Source organism: Epinephelus lanceolatus, chromosome 15, assembly GCF_041903045.1.
Source record: "Epinephelus lanceolatus isolate andai-2023 chromosome 15, ASM4190304v1, whole genome shotgun sequence".
Taxonomy (NCBI): domain Eukaryota; kingdom Metazoa; phylum Chordata; class Actinopteri; order Perciformes; family Serranidae; genus Epinephelus; species Epinephelus lanceolatus.
Window position 1 is genome coordinate 28,369,874 of NC_135748.1, and position 18,811 is coordinate 28,388,684.

The 18,811-nt window shown below is 42.5% G+C and overlaps 2 protein-coding genes across 2 annotated transcripts; both read left to right on the forward strand.

Annotated features, from left to right (window-relative positions):
* Positions 1-220: 220 nt before the first annotated feature.
* On the forward strand, positions 221-7,001 carry fhl5 (four and a half LIM domains 5). The gene is made up of 6 exons (XM_033642143.2): positions 221-320; positions 505-685; positions 916-1,090; positions 3,981-4,150; positions 4,318-4,504; positions 4,662-7,001. The coding sequence occupies exons 2-6, from the start codon at positions 524-526 to the stop codon at positions 4,811-4,813; spliced, it is 846 nt and encodes a 281-aa protein (XP_033498034.1). The 5' UTR covers positions 221-320; positions 505-523; the 3' UTR covers positions 4,814-7,001.
* An 864-nt stretch (positions 7,002-7,865) lies between these two features.
* On the forward strand, positions 7,866-18,550 carry LOC117267481 (transforming growth factor-beta receptor-associated protein 1). The gene is made up of 11 exons (XM_033643420.2): positions 7,866-8,701; positions 8,886-9,080; positions 9,276-9,430; positions 12,219-12,301; positions 12,450-12,797; positions 12,927-12,984; positions 13,066-13,209; positions 13,384-13,518; positions 13,614-13,758; positions 13,827-14,248; positions 14,355-18,550. The coding sequence occupies exons 1-11, from the start codon at positions 8,014-8,016 to the stop codon at positions 14,496-14,498; spliced, it is 2,517 nt and encodes an 838-aa protein (XP_033499311.2). The 5' UTR covers positions 7,866-8,013; the 3' UTR covers positions 14,499-18,550.
* The last annotated feature ends 261 nt before the right edge of the window (positions 18,551-18,811 follow it).

Below are 18,811 nucleotides of genomic sequence, written 5' to 3' on the forward strand. Positions count from 1 at the left end.
TCGTGCTTTGCAACAATAATCTGTTTGACAATCTGAAAACTGCTTTTTTCTTTGCTTTTACGCATCCCTGCAACAAAGCAACAATGATTAAATCAGTTCAAAGGCTGTGCGATCTGTGCACCATCAGCTCCCTTAAAAGGTGCAGAATGATGCAGGAGAGCATTGCCCCAGGAGATTATCGCTAATAAGAGGCCCAGTATTTATAGAAGATCCCCCCCAGTGGATCCCCCTAATCCTGCCTCACCCCTTTTCATCCCTGCCCCATCCCTGTGCCTGAACCGCACACTCTGCAGCCTCACCCTCGCCCCATATCCACCGAGGTAGACTTCTTTAATACAACACTGCTTTTTTCATATTCTTTTCAAAGCAGGGCGAAAACATTGCTTGGCCTCTTTGCTTGATGAGAGGGGAAGAGATTGCACGGACTATTACAGGCCATTTTCCATCTTTCCTATTCTTCTCTATTGTCCAATTTTTCCTCCTCCTGCTCTCTTTGACCTGCAGCTAAGAAAACTGAACAACAATGTCCACCAGCGAGCGTTTCGACTGCCATTACTGCAAAGAATCCCTGCTGGGGAAGAAGTACATAATGAAAGAGGACACGCAGTACTGCACTAAGTGCTATGAGAACCTGTTTGCTAACTGCTGTGAGGGCTGCTCTTTAGCAATTGGCTGTAACAGCAAGGTAAGGAGGCACCAGTCTCACCCTCAGCGTATTGGCTTTGACGTCAGTAATGTCTAAAAATAAGAATAAATGTTATGTTTATTTGTATTATAACTTAAAGGTGAGAAACATTTTGATGTATTTTCATCACATTTTGACGTTAAAAAACACCCGCTCATGCACACTCCTAATAAATATCACGCCTTACAGAATATCCACAAGTGCATTAATTATGTGTCAAACATGCACAGGACTTGTCCTACAAAGATCGTCACTGGCACGATCAGTGTTTCAACTGTGCAAAATGCAGCCGCTCTCTGGTGGAAAAGGCCTTTGCTGCAAAGGATGATTTGTTGCTGTGCACTGAATGCTACGCCCACGATTATTCCTCCAAGTGCGCCACCTGCAAGAAAACCATCATGCCAGGTATGTCGTATGTTGGGATGAGGGTGGTGATGAAAAGGGCTAGACCACTGGTTCCCAACTGGTCCAGCCATGGGGTCCAGATTTCTCCTTAGTCATTAAGATCCTCAAGGTTCACACAGTTTAATAAATTTAGCGTCATACTTGCATTTGGCCATGTTGTTGAGCTAGTTTGCCGTCTCTGTAAAGTAGCTGTCTATTGCTTACTTACTCTACAGCAGGAAATGGCACCTCAAAATAAAAGTTTTGTGCCAGAAACAAATTATGTATGACATATTCTCACTTGCGGTCCATTCAGAATGGACCTGCGACCCACTTTTGGACCACGACCCACCAGTTGGGAACCACTGAGCTAAACGACATCATCTTAAATCTTTATCCTGATATACTGATTGTGTTTTTTTTCCCTCAAAAGGTCCGTTAAGTGGCTGTTCTGGACCTTTTGATAGGCCTTTTTTCATGGAGGACATTTTGACTTGTCACATTAGGAGAAGCACAGGTGTAAGTAATATAATTAATGATGGCTGAATTCCATTGAGCTACTCTGATTTTGGGGTCCTGGCTCACTCTCACTCTTACTGGAGCATTTGAGTCGAGCCATCGTTAGTGTCCTTTCTAACACCTGTGTTTTTCCTGCTATGACAAGTCAGAATGTCTGCTGTGAGAAAGACCTGTTGACCAGAAGTCCATAAATGTCATGATCTTACATGTATTGATTCATTTCTAGTGCTCATCCTAGTTATAGAAAACATTTTGGGAAATATACTTATATAGGGTTTACAAATAGTCATGTGTTTTAATAATTTACTAAAAATGCATTTGCAGTGTTTTAACAGTTCATTATTTATATATTTATGTTCACAATTATTTACATATTTACATGTTACAATATTCGCAGCAGCATTGTCAAAAACAGTTTTATATAATTTGCTGGACCTGCCTTAGTAACTTTCACACACATCCACCTCAGTCTTAGTCCTTCTAGCTTCTCATTGGTTAATTAAGAGACATGTGACCCATAACAAGGAAGTGTAACTAGGAAATGTGGTTGTTGTGAAGCTGCTGAAAATTGGTGCTAACATCGAACCCTACACTTATTTGCTTTTTATGCATAGAAAATACTTATTTTTTCCAAACTTTGGTTGCAAATTTGTTAAAATTTGTGTAAGAAAGCACTTCTCCTCCAGCGCTTCTCCTCCAGCATCTTGATGTACCACACCTTGACACATCAAGATGCTGATTAAGCTGCATCATGACTACACAGGTGTGCCTTGGGATGGTCACTATAAAAGGACTCTCTAAAATGTGCAGTTTGATCCCACAACACAATGCCACAGATGTCACAAGCTTTAAGGGAGCGTGCCATTGGCATGATGACTGCAGGAGTATCCACCAGAGCTGCTGCCCATGAACTGAATGTTCATTTCACGACCATAAGCCCTCTTCAATATCATTTCCATAAAATTGGCAGCACATTCAACGGGCCTGCAGTCAACATGCCACTGGCATGACCCCATAAAACTCCCTTAAAACTTTAAGCTCTGTAGGAGCCTAAATGAAGCTTCACATTTGTAACCTTTCAGATAAGGGTACTATGATTATTGTATCAGTGGAGTTCAATGGAGAGAGGAGTCATAGCCTACAGTTTTTGACCGCCTCTCTTATATCTTTTACCTTTTTATTTACCTATTTTTTTCTGGATAATTTTGAATTTGAAAATGGATGATTGTCTTTGTACCATCTTTGAGTTTTGAAGCAAACTGTTAAACTTCATCAAGTGGTCTGGTGAATTTTTTTGCATGTGAATTAAGATGAAGGGGATGATTAAAGTGTCAAGCTATGGCTTCACTGATTGGAAACCTACACAGTGTTTAATCAGCATCTTGATGTGCCACACCTGTCAATTGGAGGGATTATCTTGGAAAAGGAGAGGTGCTCACTAACAAAGTTTTAATAAATTTGCAACCAAAAAGTGAGAGAAATTAGTTTTTTGTGTACATACAGTCTTGGATCTCTAACCTAAACATGTGAAAGATGGGACCAAAAACGAAAGTGTTGCGATTAAATATTTGTTAAGCGTATTTTCTTGATTTTTTAATCGTACAGAAACCAAAGTGTAAAGGCAACACGTTGTGGTTTTATGGGACAAGAATGCAAATAGGTATATTTCCCAAAATGTCAGACTATTCCTTTAATTACAGTGTGACCAGTTAATGATTGAGGACTTTTGGACTGTGAGCTGATTGGTTGGTTAAACCTCTGGTTAAATGGTTTTGTATCGCTAATTCATTCCATCGTAGTGCCCTAATATTTGCATTTACATCATTTCACCAGAAACATGTCCCAAAAAAGGGGTTTTAAGTCCCGTGAGACATCATGAGGGCTGGACCTGGCTCCTGGCCTATTGTTTATTGTTGCTACTCTTAATTTGGACAATTTATTTAAAAGAGATGCACTACAAGTGAAAATGGATAAGAGATCTGTATCAGTAATGCAGTAGATTGGCTTTATTATCCAGTCCTAAAGGTGATGATGGTGATAATGATGGACGATGATAACAGTAATGAGTTTTACAGCAAAGAAAACCATGCTTAAAGTTGAGATTGTACTTTTATTCTTGACCTTGAGAACAGTAGCTGACAAAGCAATCTCACTACAGAAAAATGTGACATGCATATGTGCAGAAAACTCACATAAAATGAATTCATATTAAAATATAAACATTTAAATTTAGACAGCGATGCAGTGTCTTCCTCTCCCCAAATTATTTCCAAGATAATTAAGATTGCACGCTCCTCTCCCCGCAGATGAAGCAGGCCTATTTTGGGCCTCAGTGTGTTTCCGTCACAGAGGTACCATATGCTGACTAAGCTGCTCTTGTCCCCTGTGCCAGGATCCCGCAAAATGGAATACAAGGGGAACAGCTGGCATGAGACCTGCTTCCTGTGCCACCGCTGCCAGCAGCCAATAGGAACTAAGTCCTTCATCCCAAAAGACAGCGGCTACTTCTGTGTGCCCTGCTTCGAGAAGCAGTTTGCCTACCAGTGCTGCGCTTGTAAGAAGGTAGAGTTACAGCTGAGTGTTTTATATGTATTGACTGCTGCATTAAATCCCCCTGACGCTGGGGTTTTAATATTACTCACACAGTGACTGCATAATAAAAGGATGCATAGTAAGAGGAGTGTCTGTGTGTGTCTCTTTCCTTCGCTGTGGATTTGTGTTACCTCCAGGCCATCACAACAGGTGGAGTGACCTACCAAGACAAGCCCTGGCACCGTGAGTGTTTCCTATGCATCAGCTGCAGGAAGCAGCTGTCGGGTCAGCGCTTCACCTCCAGGGAAAACTACCCCTACTGCCTCGAATGCTTCAGCAACCTGTATGCAAAGAAGTGTGTGGGCTGCACCAAAGCCATCACCAGTGAGTTACTCATGTTTTCATTCACTCTGACATGTGGTTCATATTTAAGGCCATCATTTGCATATGTGTAGGACCTGTCAGACTGTCGAGGTGAAGATGTTGCATTAACCTATGTAAAGTACATTATATAAATACATGGCTCTTTTGATGTGTGCAGGTCTGGCAGGGGCCAAGTACATCTCTTTTGAGGAGCGTCAGTGGCACAGCGAGTGTTTCACCTGCATGCAGTGCTCTGTGTCACTGGTGGGACGCGGCTTCCTCACCCAGCGCGACAACATCTTGTGCACCGACTGCGGCAGGGAAAAGTGACCTTTCCATTATCCCAATAACAATCAGAGCTCCTGTCCTGATACAGATATCTCTATGAATATTTCTTCTTCGCATGCCTGGTACATAAACAAACTCTGAATGTCAGATGCTTATTTTGGTGTTACATATGACTATCAGTTCTCTCACGCTGCCCACACACACAAAAACTGTGATGTTTCCATAAAGATAAACATGTATCTTTATAATCAGGGCGCCATTGATGCACTGTTGATGAACATATTCTTTATTGAAATGAAAAATGCATGTTTTTTTCCCACATGCTTTTACTAGAGCTGACTGCGACTGGTCATTCTGGATTAATCGAGTGACAGAAAATGTATTATGTTTTAGAAAAGTGATTAGGGCCTGTGTCCACATAGTGTTTTTCTTTGGCAGAAAAGCTGTGGCAGGGTGTTAGGGTGTTAGGGAGCACTTGATCCCAGCACTGCGTATCAGTTTTGTTTCTATGACAACAATATCTTACCCTTAATTATAGCTAGGTAGCAAACATAACGCTGCATTAACAGAGGGCTGACAACACAGTCAACTACAAGCTTACAACACTCACAGTGATTAAAGCATAATACTCACCAGCAACACTCACATCACATCAACACATTCTCACTCCGACCTCGTTACGTATTGACGTTTGGTCATGGACTTTCCATGTCCAGATATGATGTGAAAGGTACCCTGGGTGTGTTGGATGTTAATGTTCTGGGACACTGTGTCAACTTCAGCCTGTTACATGCATTGTGTTCTTTCAAAATACACTTCCGATTTCACAGGAAATTTACTGTTTACATACAGTCTCTTTCAAAATAAACGCACTACATCAGTACAACAACACAAATTTACTCTTTTTTTTCCTCCTACAACTAATGCACGTGGTTAGGTTTAGGAAAAAAGAACAGGGTTTGGCACCGCTCTCACGGGTGAAGGTTGGTGTTTGGTGGACCTATCGGCCACCCCTCCAGCCTACCCTACTCGGACTTTTGCCGCCTTAGCTTTTGTTCTTGCCCCACTGCGTTTCCCCCTGAAGCCACTGAGCGCTGTTAAACTAACATTGACCGGCCACGTATCATGCTGACGTTAAAGGATGGCTTTTTCATCAGTGTCTGACGCTGCAAGTCACTGACCAAGCATCGGACTTTGACAACTTCAGAGTGAGATGGGGTAGATCATACAGCTTGGGATTGACAGTAGCTAAAGGAGCAGCAGTGACGATATCGGAGCATTTGTGATGCGCAGAAGGTGCATTCCAAAGCGAGAGCAATGCTGTCACTGCATGCAAGCGTTCTTGTGCACCTATTTTTCAAGGCATATAAGGCATAAACAAAGTTCAACTTTTGGAACACAGCAACATGCACTGCATGTCATGTGACAAGGAACAGCCAATTACAGCTGACACATATCTCTCCTTTCTTCTGTTAATTATGAATATACAGGAGAAGATGATCATTTTAATGCAGGGCTACCCAGAGCTTTACATCTTTCCCACTGACAATATTTTAGGCCTGATAAACACTGAAAAAACAACACCTGGAAGAAGATCAGCTGCGCTCTGTGGATTTCTAATAAATAGGCTATGATAAGGTGCTAGTTATGGCTACTTATCAAGGTCAGGCGCAACTTCCTGCCATGCCCTTAAAAGTTGGCACAGAGAAGACACAAGAGTATACCCTCCAGCACCCGACCTTGCATTTACCAGGCAGTAAAAGATATAGCATGTGGCTCGGGCCTTCAGAGATTTTCAACTAGAAGCACTTGGAGTGGCCGTACAAAAAAGCTGTAGCACTCCGAAAAAGAGCTTTAGCAGAGAATTTATTCTCTGTTTCCTGCCCAGGGACTACAGATCACAATTAGCTTATAGCTAACTCTGGTGCAGCTAGCTGTGCACAGCTGTCCCTGTTAAATAAATAAAATAAAATAAATTTTAGTAATTAAATTAAATTAAATTAAAATACTGAGAGAGTGCTGTGGAAAGTGGCACTCAGAAAAAAATGCAATGTGGACACAGGCCTTTCACTGTTTTAATCTTTTTTCAAGCAAAAATGTCAAACATTTGTTTGTTTCAGCTTCTTGTGAGTTAGGATTTAATCCTTTTTTTGTCTTAAATGACAGTAAACTGAATTTGTTTGGATTTTGGACTGTTTATCAGATAAAAAAATGTATGTTGAAAATGTCACTTTGGACTTTGGGGTCTTTTTTCCTATTTTCTGACACTATGGACAAAAATATTAATTGATTAATCAAGAAAATTATTTTATTTTTTGAAGAAAACAATCCATAGTTGCAGCCTCCAAACATATTTCCCTCTACCACTGGCCTGACTTTCATTACACATACTGTATTTCTGTTGTATGCTTAGTATACATTATTATAATTGCCTATATAAATGTATTCACACTGCGGGAACAATTAATGATGCATGATTTATGCTTCTCTCATGTGAAATACTTCACACACCAAAGGCTGTTCCAGTAAAGAAGAGGCCTGCTGTTGCTCATCTTAATGTCTTATTCTGCTCCAACAATGCCATCCTGAGGAGGAGTCTGCACACGTCCGTTTACGACAGACACAAAGTTCAGCCTTGACAAATTTAGCCGTGATAGTAGGTTTGAAATCCACATCTTTTTTATGACCATTTTTTCCCGTCTCAGTCACTATTTAGACAATCATTGCTATAAAACAAACCTCTTGTGCGCCTCTTGACCTCATTGCACCCGGTTCATTCACATTGTAAACAAACCAAGAGCGACTATATATGGTTTGATCAGCAGATCACTTGCTCCTCTACTTGTCCATTATCCACTCACCAAAGCTCCACTTTGGTCCACGCAAAAGCCAAGAATACAAGGCACTGTAACTGTGGGCACCCCAAAATATCTGTCCTCTTCACCATACCTATTGTTTTGACACTGGTAAAAGTTGGTTTTCTTGGTGAGGCCGTTGGATGAGTTGTGCAAGTGTCCTCACATGGCAGGATGAGCGGGGCAAAACTGCTGACACAGACTTCCTGTCAGGACACAGTCACATGGGGAGGTGAAGCTACTTTACACTTCATAAACTTCTAGAGGAATGAGAGTGGAAGGGAGAGCAGCAGAGAGGTAGGGACGTCTTATTTGGCATATTTCATAGCAGATCTGTACCTACCTGTATTTTACTTTGCAAAAATCAAACTTTCTTAAATTTCTGCAATGGCTTTTAGAGCTTTTACACAAACACATATCTATGAAAAGCAATCAGCCCCTAAAGAAAAGGACAAATCTAGCATCCAGTGCCTTGAGTGCTATGACCGAAATGTGTATATAGGGACCAAAGATGCAACAGTCCAGCATCTAATTCTTCCTAGTAGCACAAATGCAGACCTGAGTCCAGGCCAGAGCAAAATAAGAGAGGGCAAGGCGAGAAAACTAGGCTCAAGCAACCAAGTAACCCAACTGAGAGTAGTCCCACTTTTCAACCATCTGCTGGTCCTGTGGGACCGGAGCGTTACTGCCCTCAACATGTTCTCCTTAGAGCCCGTTCACGCTCTGAAAAAGATCCAGCACGTGTCTTTATTGGAGGTGTGCAACTCATCGCTCTCAGCCCAGGCAGCATGTGTGGAGATGATGACTTCGTCCAGCCGCAGGAAGGTGATCCGGATCCACGTGGTGGGAGTGGACAGGTGGGAGGTTGTAAAAGAAGTCCCCCTGCTCCAAGACCCTGTGGCCTTGGCGGTAGATGGTGCCAGCGTGTGTGTGGCAACCAGCGACAGGTATCTGCTCTGTGATACTGAGACTGGGAGCAGCGAGGAGCTCTTTCCTCACGATCACAGCAGGCAGCGCGTCATTGTTACCTCAGTGGGACAGGGAGAATTCCTCCTGAACGGGCCTGGATCTCTGGGTAAGAGCTACCAAAATGTTTATGGTAGATGTTGTTTGTCATGCTGTCGAGCACAGACCTCCTCATGTGCTTCCTTTCCTAAGAAGCTATACAGTTAATCATCTCATATCACTCCCCCATATATCTTTGTAGCCAGAGGGTATTTATTTTGCCAAGATATCATTACTCCATCCTCATCCCTCAGGCATGTTTGTGATGAAGACAGGGATATGCCAGCGCCCTCCCCTGCAGTGGCCTCAAGAGGTGCTTGCAGTCGGAGTATGTTTCCCTTACATCCTAACCCTGCAGCCCCAAGTGCTGTCTGTCTACAGCATGGTAGATCAGCAGCGCAAACAGACTGTGAGTCTCAGCGGAGCGAAGGGTCTCCTCTCCACATCAGGTAAACCAGGCAACATCAATTCATCACCTAATCTTGGCAGATTGCAGACCGAAAAAGGCTGTCACACTGCGGTTTTGTCTTTTAAAGACGTCGCCGTGTCTGTCTCAGTTTGCACTGATTCAGTCAATCATCCTTGCAGCTACTGTTCCTCCTCACTGTGTGTTTCTGAAAAACCAAAAACAAATCTCCCCTCAGATGGTGTGTTAGCGTTCACAGAGAGAGACATTTTCAGCCTGCGTCTGGTGCCAGTCGAAGACCAGATCCAGGCACTTGTACAGGATGAGAGGGTTGAGGAGGCATTGTCACTGCTGGATGGAGTTCAAAGCCATCGTCCACTTGACTCATTCAAGGTGAAATTTGATTTATACACACATAAGCACAACATGTACCTGCTTCGAAATCTAGATTTCTAACAAATACGTTCTTCTTCTCAAGGGTCATAAAATAATTAAGTGACACAGACAAATTTTAAGTATTTCTCCCTTCTTCTTTCCTGTAAAACAATCACCCAACAATTCTCCCCTACAAAGGCAGTAACTACAAATTTAGCTACAACCAGACAATGCTCTCTCATAGCTAAGGAACAAAATAAGTCGGTTTCCACTGACTTTCAAAACAACATAAATGATTGTCCCCAGAACTACATATTCTCCTCCTCACGGTCGCAGTTTTAAACACGTCCGTAATGTTATGAAACAGTCATTGTTACACTGTAAAACTTTGTGCTTAGGTTAAGGCAAAAAAAAAACCTTGGTGATTAGATTTAGAAAAAACATCATGCTGTTAGTAAGTACTTTTGATGCTAACAAAACGTTCCATATGTCACATCGCATACGTCACTATGGTAGTGTGCATCACAAACTAGCATATTGTGCTATGCTGTTATTAAAAGAAGTCAACTGGCCACAAACACTGGTCTCGTGGCTGAAAGTCCCATGCTTGTTTGAACCATCCACTCTCCATTTTCTCTATTCTTTTTTTATACTACCTTGTAGTGATGTGACGTTCACGAACGAGCCGAGTCTTTGAACCGGCTCTTTGAAGTGAACAAGTGAACCGGCTCTTTAGAGTGAATGAGCCGGTTCCTAATTTCTTTGTTTTTTGCTTTAATTTTCTCTCTATCCATTCATTTCAGATTATTTGATCCGGAACAAGTTGAGAGAGACTAGTTTGTGAGGGAGAAAGACAGTGCAGCCGCTCACTCGTTCACTTCAAAGAGCCGGTTCAAAGACTCGGCTCATTCATGAATGTCACATCACTAGTGCAGCGTGATCACATGATGCGATAAATCAGCAATGCGATTCGTCGTTGAACCCAACGATTGAATGAACCACATCTTTGAACCGGCTCTTTGAAGTGAACGAGAGCCAAAGAACTGGCTCTCACAAGTGAATGAGAAATCCCATCACTACTACCTTGCCTCTATTCCTCCTCTGCTCCTGTAGTAATTACTATGAGCACTAGAGGGCGTCGCGCTACAATAAACTTAGGCATGGGTTGTAATAAGCTGCTTGCAAAGTCAACATATGACCGTTTTTTTGACAAGAGAGACCTGGATCAGATTTAGTTGGGTTTTTTTTTACCATATGTGTCATTATTTGCTTAGCGTACTTTGCAGTAATTGCTAATGTCAGCATGCTAACATGCGCACAATGACAATTCTAACATGCCTAAAATTTTTAGAATGTTTACCATGTTCACCATCTTGATATAGCGTAATGTAGCAAATATTAGCAAGCAATTACCACTAAACACAACGTATTGCTGAGGCTGATGGAAATGCTGTTGGATGAAAACTCTGGGCTCAACAAAGTGATAAAAATTAATCCAAAGGGATATGAGTGTCTGGTTCAAAAGTCATGGTGATCCATCCAATAGTTGTTGAAATATCGAAACTCAAAACCCACAAATGTTGACTTCGTTTTGGGGCTAAAGTAAAAAAGGTCCCAGGATCACCAAAGTCACTTGCAGTGGTTGGGAAAACATGAACGTCCAAAATTTCATGGCAGTCCCATAGAGTGCAAAAATAATGGATGTAGCCACAAGGATGTCACCCAGTGGTTTGTGAACTCCCATTCTGAAGCCTCTAGTCTGACATTTTGGTTGTCACCATCTTGGTTTTTGGTCCCAGATGTGACCAAAGTCACTTACTGTAGGTATTTTTATGAGATGATGAAGCTGGGTAGAAGCGATACATAACTATGAGCCCAAGGACACTATCCACAGACAGCTTGTCACTCAAGGCAGCCCCATCCTTAATTAGGCATAACTTTAAGCCTTAATAAAACTCAAACGGGTGAGTTATATAAAAATTCACCTTAGTACCGTTGTCATGAAGCGGGAAATTAGCTTAGGAGACCAAAACCGGCTGCAAACATGTTTATTTCTGCTGTGAAATTGGGCGTTTTAACATGGGGGTCTGTGGGGATTGACTTGTTTTTGGAGCCAGCCTCAAGTGGCCGCTGGAGGAACTGCAGTTTCTGGCACTGACACGTTTATTTTTCAGCCCAGGAGGTTGTCGCTTGGGCAGTCTATCCACTGGTTGTTGAGATCAGTCTGGTCAAAAGTGGTGGATTGACCAACCGACAAACATTTCTAGCATGTCAAACCCTTTTTACTCACCTTTACTTTTTCCTGTCTTGCCCTGCCGGCAGTCAGTGCTGCTATAATATCACTATTACATAGATTCATACACACCACTGATGCATACATAATATGCATGCATTACAACCCCAGCTGGCGTTGCATCATAGTGTCTGACTTTAATATTTCATCAGTGTAGAACAGATTGAACCAGGATGCCGAGGCGTAGGCTGACTACACTGTTGTGTGCTGCTATTGTAGTTGTATTCCAGTTGGATGAATGCAACTGAGGACAACAGATGGTGACTGAGATTTAGTGTAATCTGTGCCATATCTCAGGTTACAGGTTAGAGGTGAGGATGTCGCAGCTAACACACTGATGAGTCAGTTATAATTTGTCTGGTTCTGTGCTGTTGTGTTTTTAAAGCGTCTTAAAGTGAAGGAGAAGTTGCACAGTTTTTTGCTTTAATGATTTCAGCTCATATGTCGGTGATATGAATATGATCGTGCAATGTGTGCCTGGTTTTAAGAGAGAGTTTTTTTTTCTACTGGCAGGAGCTGCAGAAGGCCATCACTTGCCTGGCTGGATTTGTTCATTTTTACCAGGAGGGTTTTTCCGTGGCCAGAGATCTCTTCATGTGAGAGTAAAACCCCTTTCACGACACTCCAAATTCAAAGCACGCAAAGTAAATCACAGCAAACTGTGCAGTAATATGTGAACCTTGCGAACAGAGTGTCCTCTGCTGGAGTCTAACACAAATCAATACTCATTACCCACCTAAACAGCACAGGTGAGCTGGACCCCAGAGAAATCATCCGCCTCTACCCAGACATGCAGTGGTGTCTCAGCGAGGACTTTCAATCCCAGCTTGATCAAGTGAACAAGGGCAGGGATCTCCGGGTGCTCCGCCACGAGGACAGGAACACATTTCATCATTACCTGGTCTTTCTGGGAGATTTTCTCAGAGCAGTCAGAGGGACGGAGCAAGGCCTGAAGTGTGTTCAGGAGGTGGACTGCGCCCTCCTGAGGCTGTACGTAGAACTGGGAGATGCTGAAAATCTGCAGCAGCTTGTAGCATTCCCCAATGAGTGCAGGCTGAAGCACTGTGTTCCTGTTTTGGAGCAACACAACAGGTGAAAATGAAACTATCATCTGTTGGACAGGTGATTTCTAATCATAGATATGTTAAAATATTCTTGAAAGAAAATACATTTTGTCTAATTTGCTCAATTTCTGACAGATCACTTGCTGTTTCATCACAGATTTTTTGCATTAGGTTCCCTCTATCAAAGCCATGGAAGTCAAATTGATGCCATTAAGGTACAACCTTCCCCAAAGAACACATTTTATATAAACTTAATACATAAAAGTAGTGTGTTTTAGCCTTTTATGTTCTTCCAGACTTGGGTGAAAATCGCAGATGGCCTCCACAAAGACCCCTCTTGCTCAGATGTATATGGACACATAGTGCGGACTCTCAGTCAGCTGCAAGACAGAGATGCTGTGTGGAAATTTGCAGATTGGACTCTTCAAAGCAATCAAGAGGTGCATTTTCCCTTTTTCATGCTCTGAACTGCAGAGGGCAGAGTTGCACAATACAACAGTGTGTTACAGATATAGAGACACGGCAAAATGCCACCCATTAACTAAACTGCCGTGCTTAGAAAACAATTACCGCTAATGAAATGTCCAATAACAGTTGTCCTTTATTTGAAACAGATAGGGGTGCAGATTTTCAACAAGCGTCACCCACATGATCAATTTGAGACACAAGACGTCCTCGCTCTCCTGGAGAAGTACCCACTGGCGCTGCTTTTGTATCTTGAGTTCTTAATCCATGATTTGAAGAGTGAGGTGGGTACAGCAGCAGCAGCAGCAGCGACCTAATCTAATATCCCTGGCTCCTTTATTAAATGCACCAAGACATGATTGGTGTAATCTGCCCCCAGGAGGAGAGACATCACAACCGTCTGGCCCTGGCATATGTTACTCAGATGCTGCAAGAGGAAGAGGAAGCAGATTTGAGGGAGACCAGAGGGAAGTTGCAGCAGCTGCTATGGGAATCCAAGTTCTACGACATCTCCGCTGTGTATGGTGTGTGGATGCCTTATGAGAGCATAAACCATTACTGAGTGGTTACTAAATTATGTTTCTCACCACAGAGAGTGTCAAGTCAGCAACCCTGCATGCAGAGAAAGCGATTCTCCTGGGGAGGAGCGGTCAGCACTCTCAGGCACTGCAGGTGCTTGTTCACGAGAAGGGAGACCTCCAGGCTGCAGAGGCCTACTGCTGCAGGGCTGCCCAGGGCCGGGACTCCCAGTTCAGGCAGACCCTGCTGTTCACCCTGCTTCAGATCTACCTGAGCTCGGAGGATCTCACCAGCGCTGCTGTGGATCTGCTCAACAACAACCCTGGAGTTTTTGCAGCAGAGAGGATCATCCAGCTGCTGCCCGAATCGTGGTCTATTCAACTGGTCTCTCAGTTCTTAATTGGATCCCTCAGAGAGACCTTCCACCAGAGGCGGATGGTGAGGCTGCAAAAGGCTTTGGGCCAGGTGGAGCTCATGCGGCACAAGGTCATGTGGGTGAGGTCAAAGGCATATTTCACATTTTTTCCGCTCCATGAACATTGCGTGTATTCTTGTTTTCTGTTTTCTGAACTCTGTTGCCCTTTCCCTCTGTCCTCTGCAGATGCAGGCCTCAAAAACAATGTTCAGACTGGACAAGGGACAGAAGTGTAAGGTTTGTCAGGGAGACCTCACAGAGCCACAGTTTGCCTGTAACCTCCACGGCGAGCCGGCGCACACCAGCTGCACTGGCTTTTCATCATCATGAAGACGCCGATGTAGCAATCTATTGTTTGCTTATGCAAATATGTGCATCTCTGCACTCTTAAGATCACACTCATCTCTAGCCGGATAAGTGTCTGCGTCCTACCCAATCATTTTTCCAGATTACACTGTGTCATCTAGACAAACTCTGTACAAGGATTCAATTCATGCAACTTAGACCAGATACTTTGCCTAATTATAAAAAAGAAAAATACATTGTGTAAATAACTGGTTTCAAAATGCAAAAGAGCAAGCAGTGCACTTTTTCTGGGCGGCACGTCTGAGCCATTTCCTACAGACATTGTAGACAGTAATAGCTATAAAGTGGAGGACACTCAGGGACATATATTCACTGATCAGACAGTAGTGTTTAACATGGAAACCATGTGTGGTCAACCTGATGACCAGAGGGAATCTGACCATCTTCCATGGCTGTATATATGCATCCCCGCCATCCTGGTTTCCACTGACTGTGTATATTTGTCTGCATAGAGCTGGAAATAGAAAGTCAACGACTGAGAGAGGCTGCACGTGAGAGACTTTTTTTATTCCGCTCGTGCATTAATATACATTTTTAAAAAAAACACACAATTACAGGTTTTAGAAATGAAAAACAAACACATCAAGGAAGTGCACAGTTTTGGGTCATTTCTGTTGTAGGTCCAGTGTGTAAGATTTAGGGGGATTTAGTGGCGTCTAGCTGTGAGGACTGTAGCATGCAACCAGGTTTTTACAGAGAGCCGAATCATCTGCAGAGGTCTCTTCCTCTCCAAAACAAACAGACACAGTGATTTAAACACAGAATAAAGCACTTTCACATTACAAATCAGTATTTCTCCTACGCTGTTCGGCACATCGTAGAAAGCCAGTTTGCCCAGCACCTGATGATAGCTTAATGTGTGCTCACCTTATTTCAGATCCAGACATTCAGGAGGTTTTTACCATGAGCCAAATTGTCCGCAGAGGTCTCTCACCCTCCAAAACAAACTGACCCAGTGATTTAAACCAGTGGAAAACACCACAGAAGAAGGTGGTTTAAAGTTACAAATCAGTGCTTCGCCAACGCTGTTTGGCATGTCAGACATGTGCTACTAACCTAGCACCCACTAATCTGTTCTCACTTTTTTTCTCTGCTAACTTAAGATCTAGACATTTGGGATGTTTTTAGCAGATGCTGAATTATCCACAGAGATCTCTTCCTCTCCAAAACAAACGCACCTGTTGATTTAAAACAGTTAAAACAGTGAATAAAACAGTTTCATGTTACAAATTAGTGCGTTTCTAATGCTGTTTGGCATCTCAGACATGCGCCGCTTACCTAGCACCCGCCTATCTGTGGTCACCTTTTTTCTCTGATAGCTTAAGATCCAGATGTTCAGGAGGTTTTTAGCGGAAGTTAAATTATCCGCAGAGGTCTTTTCCTCTCCAAAACAAATGGAGGTGGTGATTTAAACCAGTGAAAACACTGATCAAAACAGTTTCACATTAAAATATCAGTGTTTTTCTCACACTGTGCATTGTAGAGAGGCTGTTAACTACAGTGGCAGACGCAAGGCCACAAATGGCCCTATCTAGAGCCAGTGCTTGGTTTGTCCGTTCTGGGCTACTGTAGAAACATGGCAGTGCAACATGGTGATCTCTGTAGATGAGGATTAGCTCCCATTGTCAATGCTGCCCGTGGCATAGGCAGTATAGGTGAATGCTAAGGGCAGCGTCATTTGTAAATGGGGGAAGAAAAGAAAAGTTTATCTTTTACTATTTTTCATTAATACTACTATTATTTTGAAATATGACATAAGGCCACAACAATATAAGTACATAGCAAAGCCTACTAAACAATAGAGAGGCCTTTATTTTCTGGGTTCCTGCCGCCCCCCACCCCCCCTCCCGAGCACATTACACTTTACCTGCTCTCTGAGGGAGCTGGGCGAGTTAGCTGAGATCACATGAACCCTGAAACACACTGTATTGTTATGTCAAAATGGCAAAAGCTCTCTAATGCCCACTCAACAACCACTATACTACTAAGAGGAGTGTGTGTGGAGAGAAAGAACTTAAATTCCGCAGAGCTTGTTTTCGTTACCTCGAATGGCTCACAGAGGTTGCATTGTTTTACATTGTGAAGCATTCAAGCTCTATTCAGTAAAAATTACCAAGGTGAAGGTAAATTATAACGTTCTCATGATGTGTTCAATGTAGTCTTGTAGCTCCAAATGTCCTAGGGCCACCCCTGCCCTTTGTAGATATAAATGACTCAATTAAATTTAACACAAACACAATGTTCCTTTTTTCAGGTGATTACACACTAAAGGAAACATACCTATTATATAATTTTCCATTTCTGCCAGTCTATCCTAAATCCTACACACTGGACCTCTAATTTTTATAACTGACCAAATGACATGTCTGTGCTGTATATGGAACATGAAATCAGAATCAGTTTTGACCGCCATCAGCCCTATATGATTAGGGAACATGACAGACGTGTACTCCAAATAAAGACACACACAACTCCAGAGTGACCCCATGTACAGTATGGAAATCTTGTATAAACTTCAACACATATCATTAAGTCAGACGACAGTCAAAATGTACTTGTCTATTCCTGTCGTGATTTAGTCATTAGGGCTAACCATAACTGAGTATTTCTTTATCCTGATGCATTTTTGGGACAGGAGTTAAGGAGACGCCTAAAGGAGCTGGAACAGTAACACTTGGCTGCACTGCTTGCAAGTTTTTTGGTGTAAGTTTTTGGCCTGGGGTGAGTGACTAATTGCAGTATGGATAAATAGTGAATTATGAGCATGTTGGAAGGGATTATCTCTTTGTGATGCCACTGCCAAGATTTCTTCAGTTTTCCTCCACTAATGAGGTTTTTGTGGAGCTTTTTCATTGTTCTTACTGAGAGCTGGGTTCATTTAATGTTTCATAGTGTGGGTAACTAAGATTAAGCCTCACAAGCATACATGTGATTTAAGATTTGACCTGAAATTTCTCACTTACAGTGTATAAATTTAACCTCCAACGTGACTCATATCAAAGAAAACCACATTCCTGGCTTTTCTGTTTCATGTGGCGTCAGGAAAAGACACCACATCCACTCCTCCATATCGCCTCCTTGTAATTTTGATAATCTTTAATTTCAATCTACTGTTTAGTCATTGTGAGCACTCCTGGATAAACAGCTGAGAGGTATCAGTGCGGAGAAAAACACAAAGCAAAACTTCTTTCTGACTTGTTTGGAACGTGAAAGAGCCTCTGACAGTTTTTATGGACTGACTAAGGGGGCTGCCACTCTGTGACTGGCTGAGCTTTGGGCCGTGCCTGATGACCAGTGACCACTGGGTGGACCCGAGGGCCGGGATTATTTCCTCTCCTTCCCTCTCACGGACATCCTCAGGGAGCATTAATGTTGTTTTGAACACTTGCGGTCATGCTTTGCCTCAAAAACCTTTTTCTCATCTTTGATGTTGACCAACAGCCTTAGGCAACCAAAAGGTAAAAATATACAGACACAAGTACAAGTGCACCTTCTTTCACCTAAACTAAGACTCCAGAGAAACCTATTAGATGCATTTTAATGACTCTTTAATCTTTTCTCACCTCCTCCTCTTATTGTACGAAGCCAATAGCTCCTGTTGATGAGACTGCAACGCTCTTGCAATCTGGAGCTGAGTGCATGGGTGGGCGGGGTCACTGCAGGGTACTCTGGGGTGCTGCAGGGTGCTCTGGGGTGCCGGCCAGATGGACATTTTACACATGAGGGGGAATGGATTGGATGCAAAAAGGAACAGTTATGGAGGAAAGTATGGTGGGGTATTCAGACTCTGGTCTCCTATTATAAATATCCATGCTGCCACAGAGGGAAAACAAGAACATTTTCTTCTTGTGCTTGTCTAAATTTAAGACAAAATGTCATCTGTCTGGACTGTAGGACGTAATTGTTTACATGTTAGCATAGTTTTGTTTTTACACGGAGGAGGAGGGAAACAACTGTGAGATGCAGATGACTTTTTTTGCCCATAAGTTATGAATAATAAACCCCGGAAACCACAATCATCTTAGTAGTTTATTACTTTTACTAATTTTGCTAAAACTACTTATGAATGTGATTTTGAACTGATGACCTGTTTCAGAAAACAATGCATACCTCTGTTTGGGCTCCTGCTGTTAAATATTATCAAAAACACTGTATTTTTCATATGCTCAATACTTTATATGTGACTGGTGCTAATAGTCTGATCAAATCCCAAATAAATCTATTTGGATTTATGTTATAAAAGTTTTATAAAGGTTTGTTTATAAGAGATCTAAAAG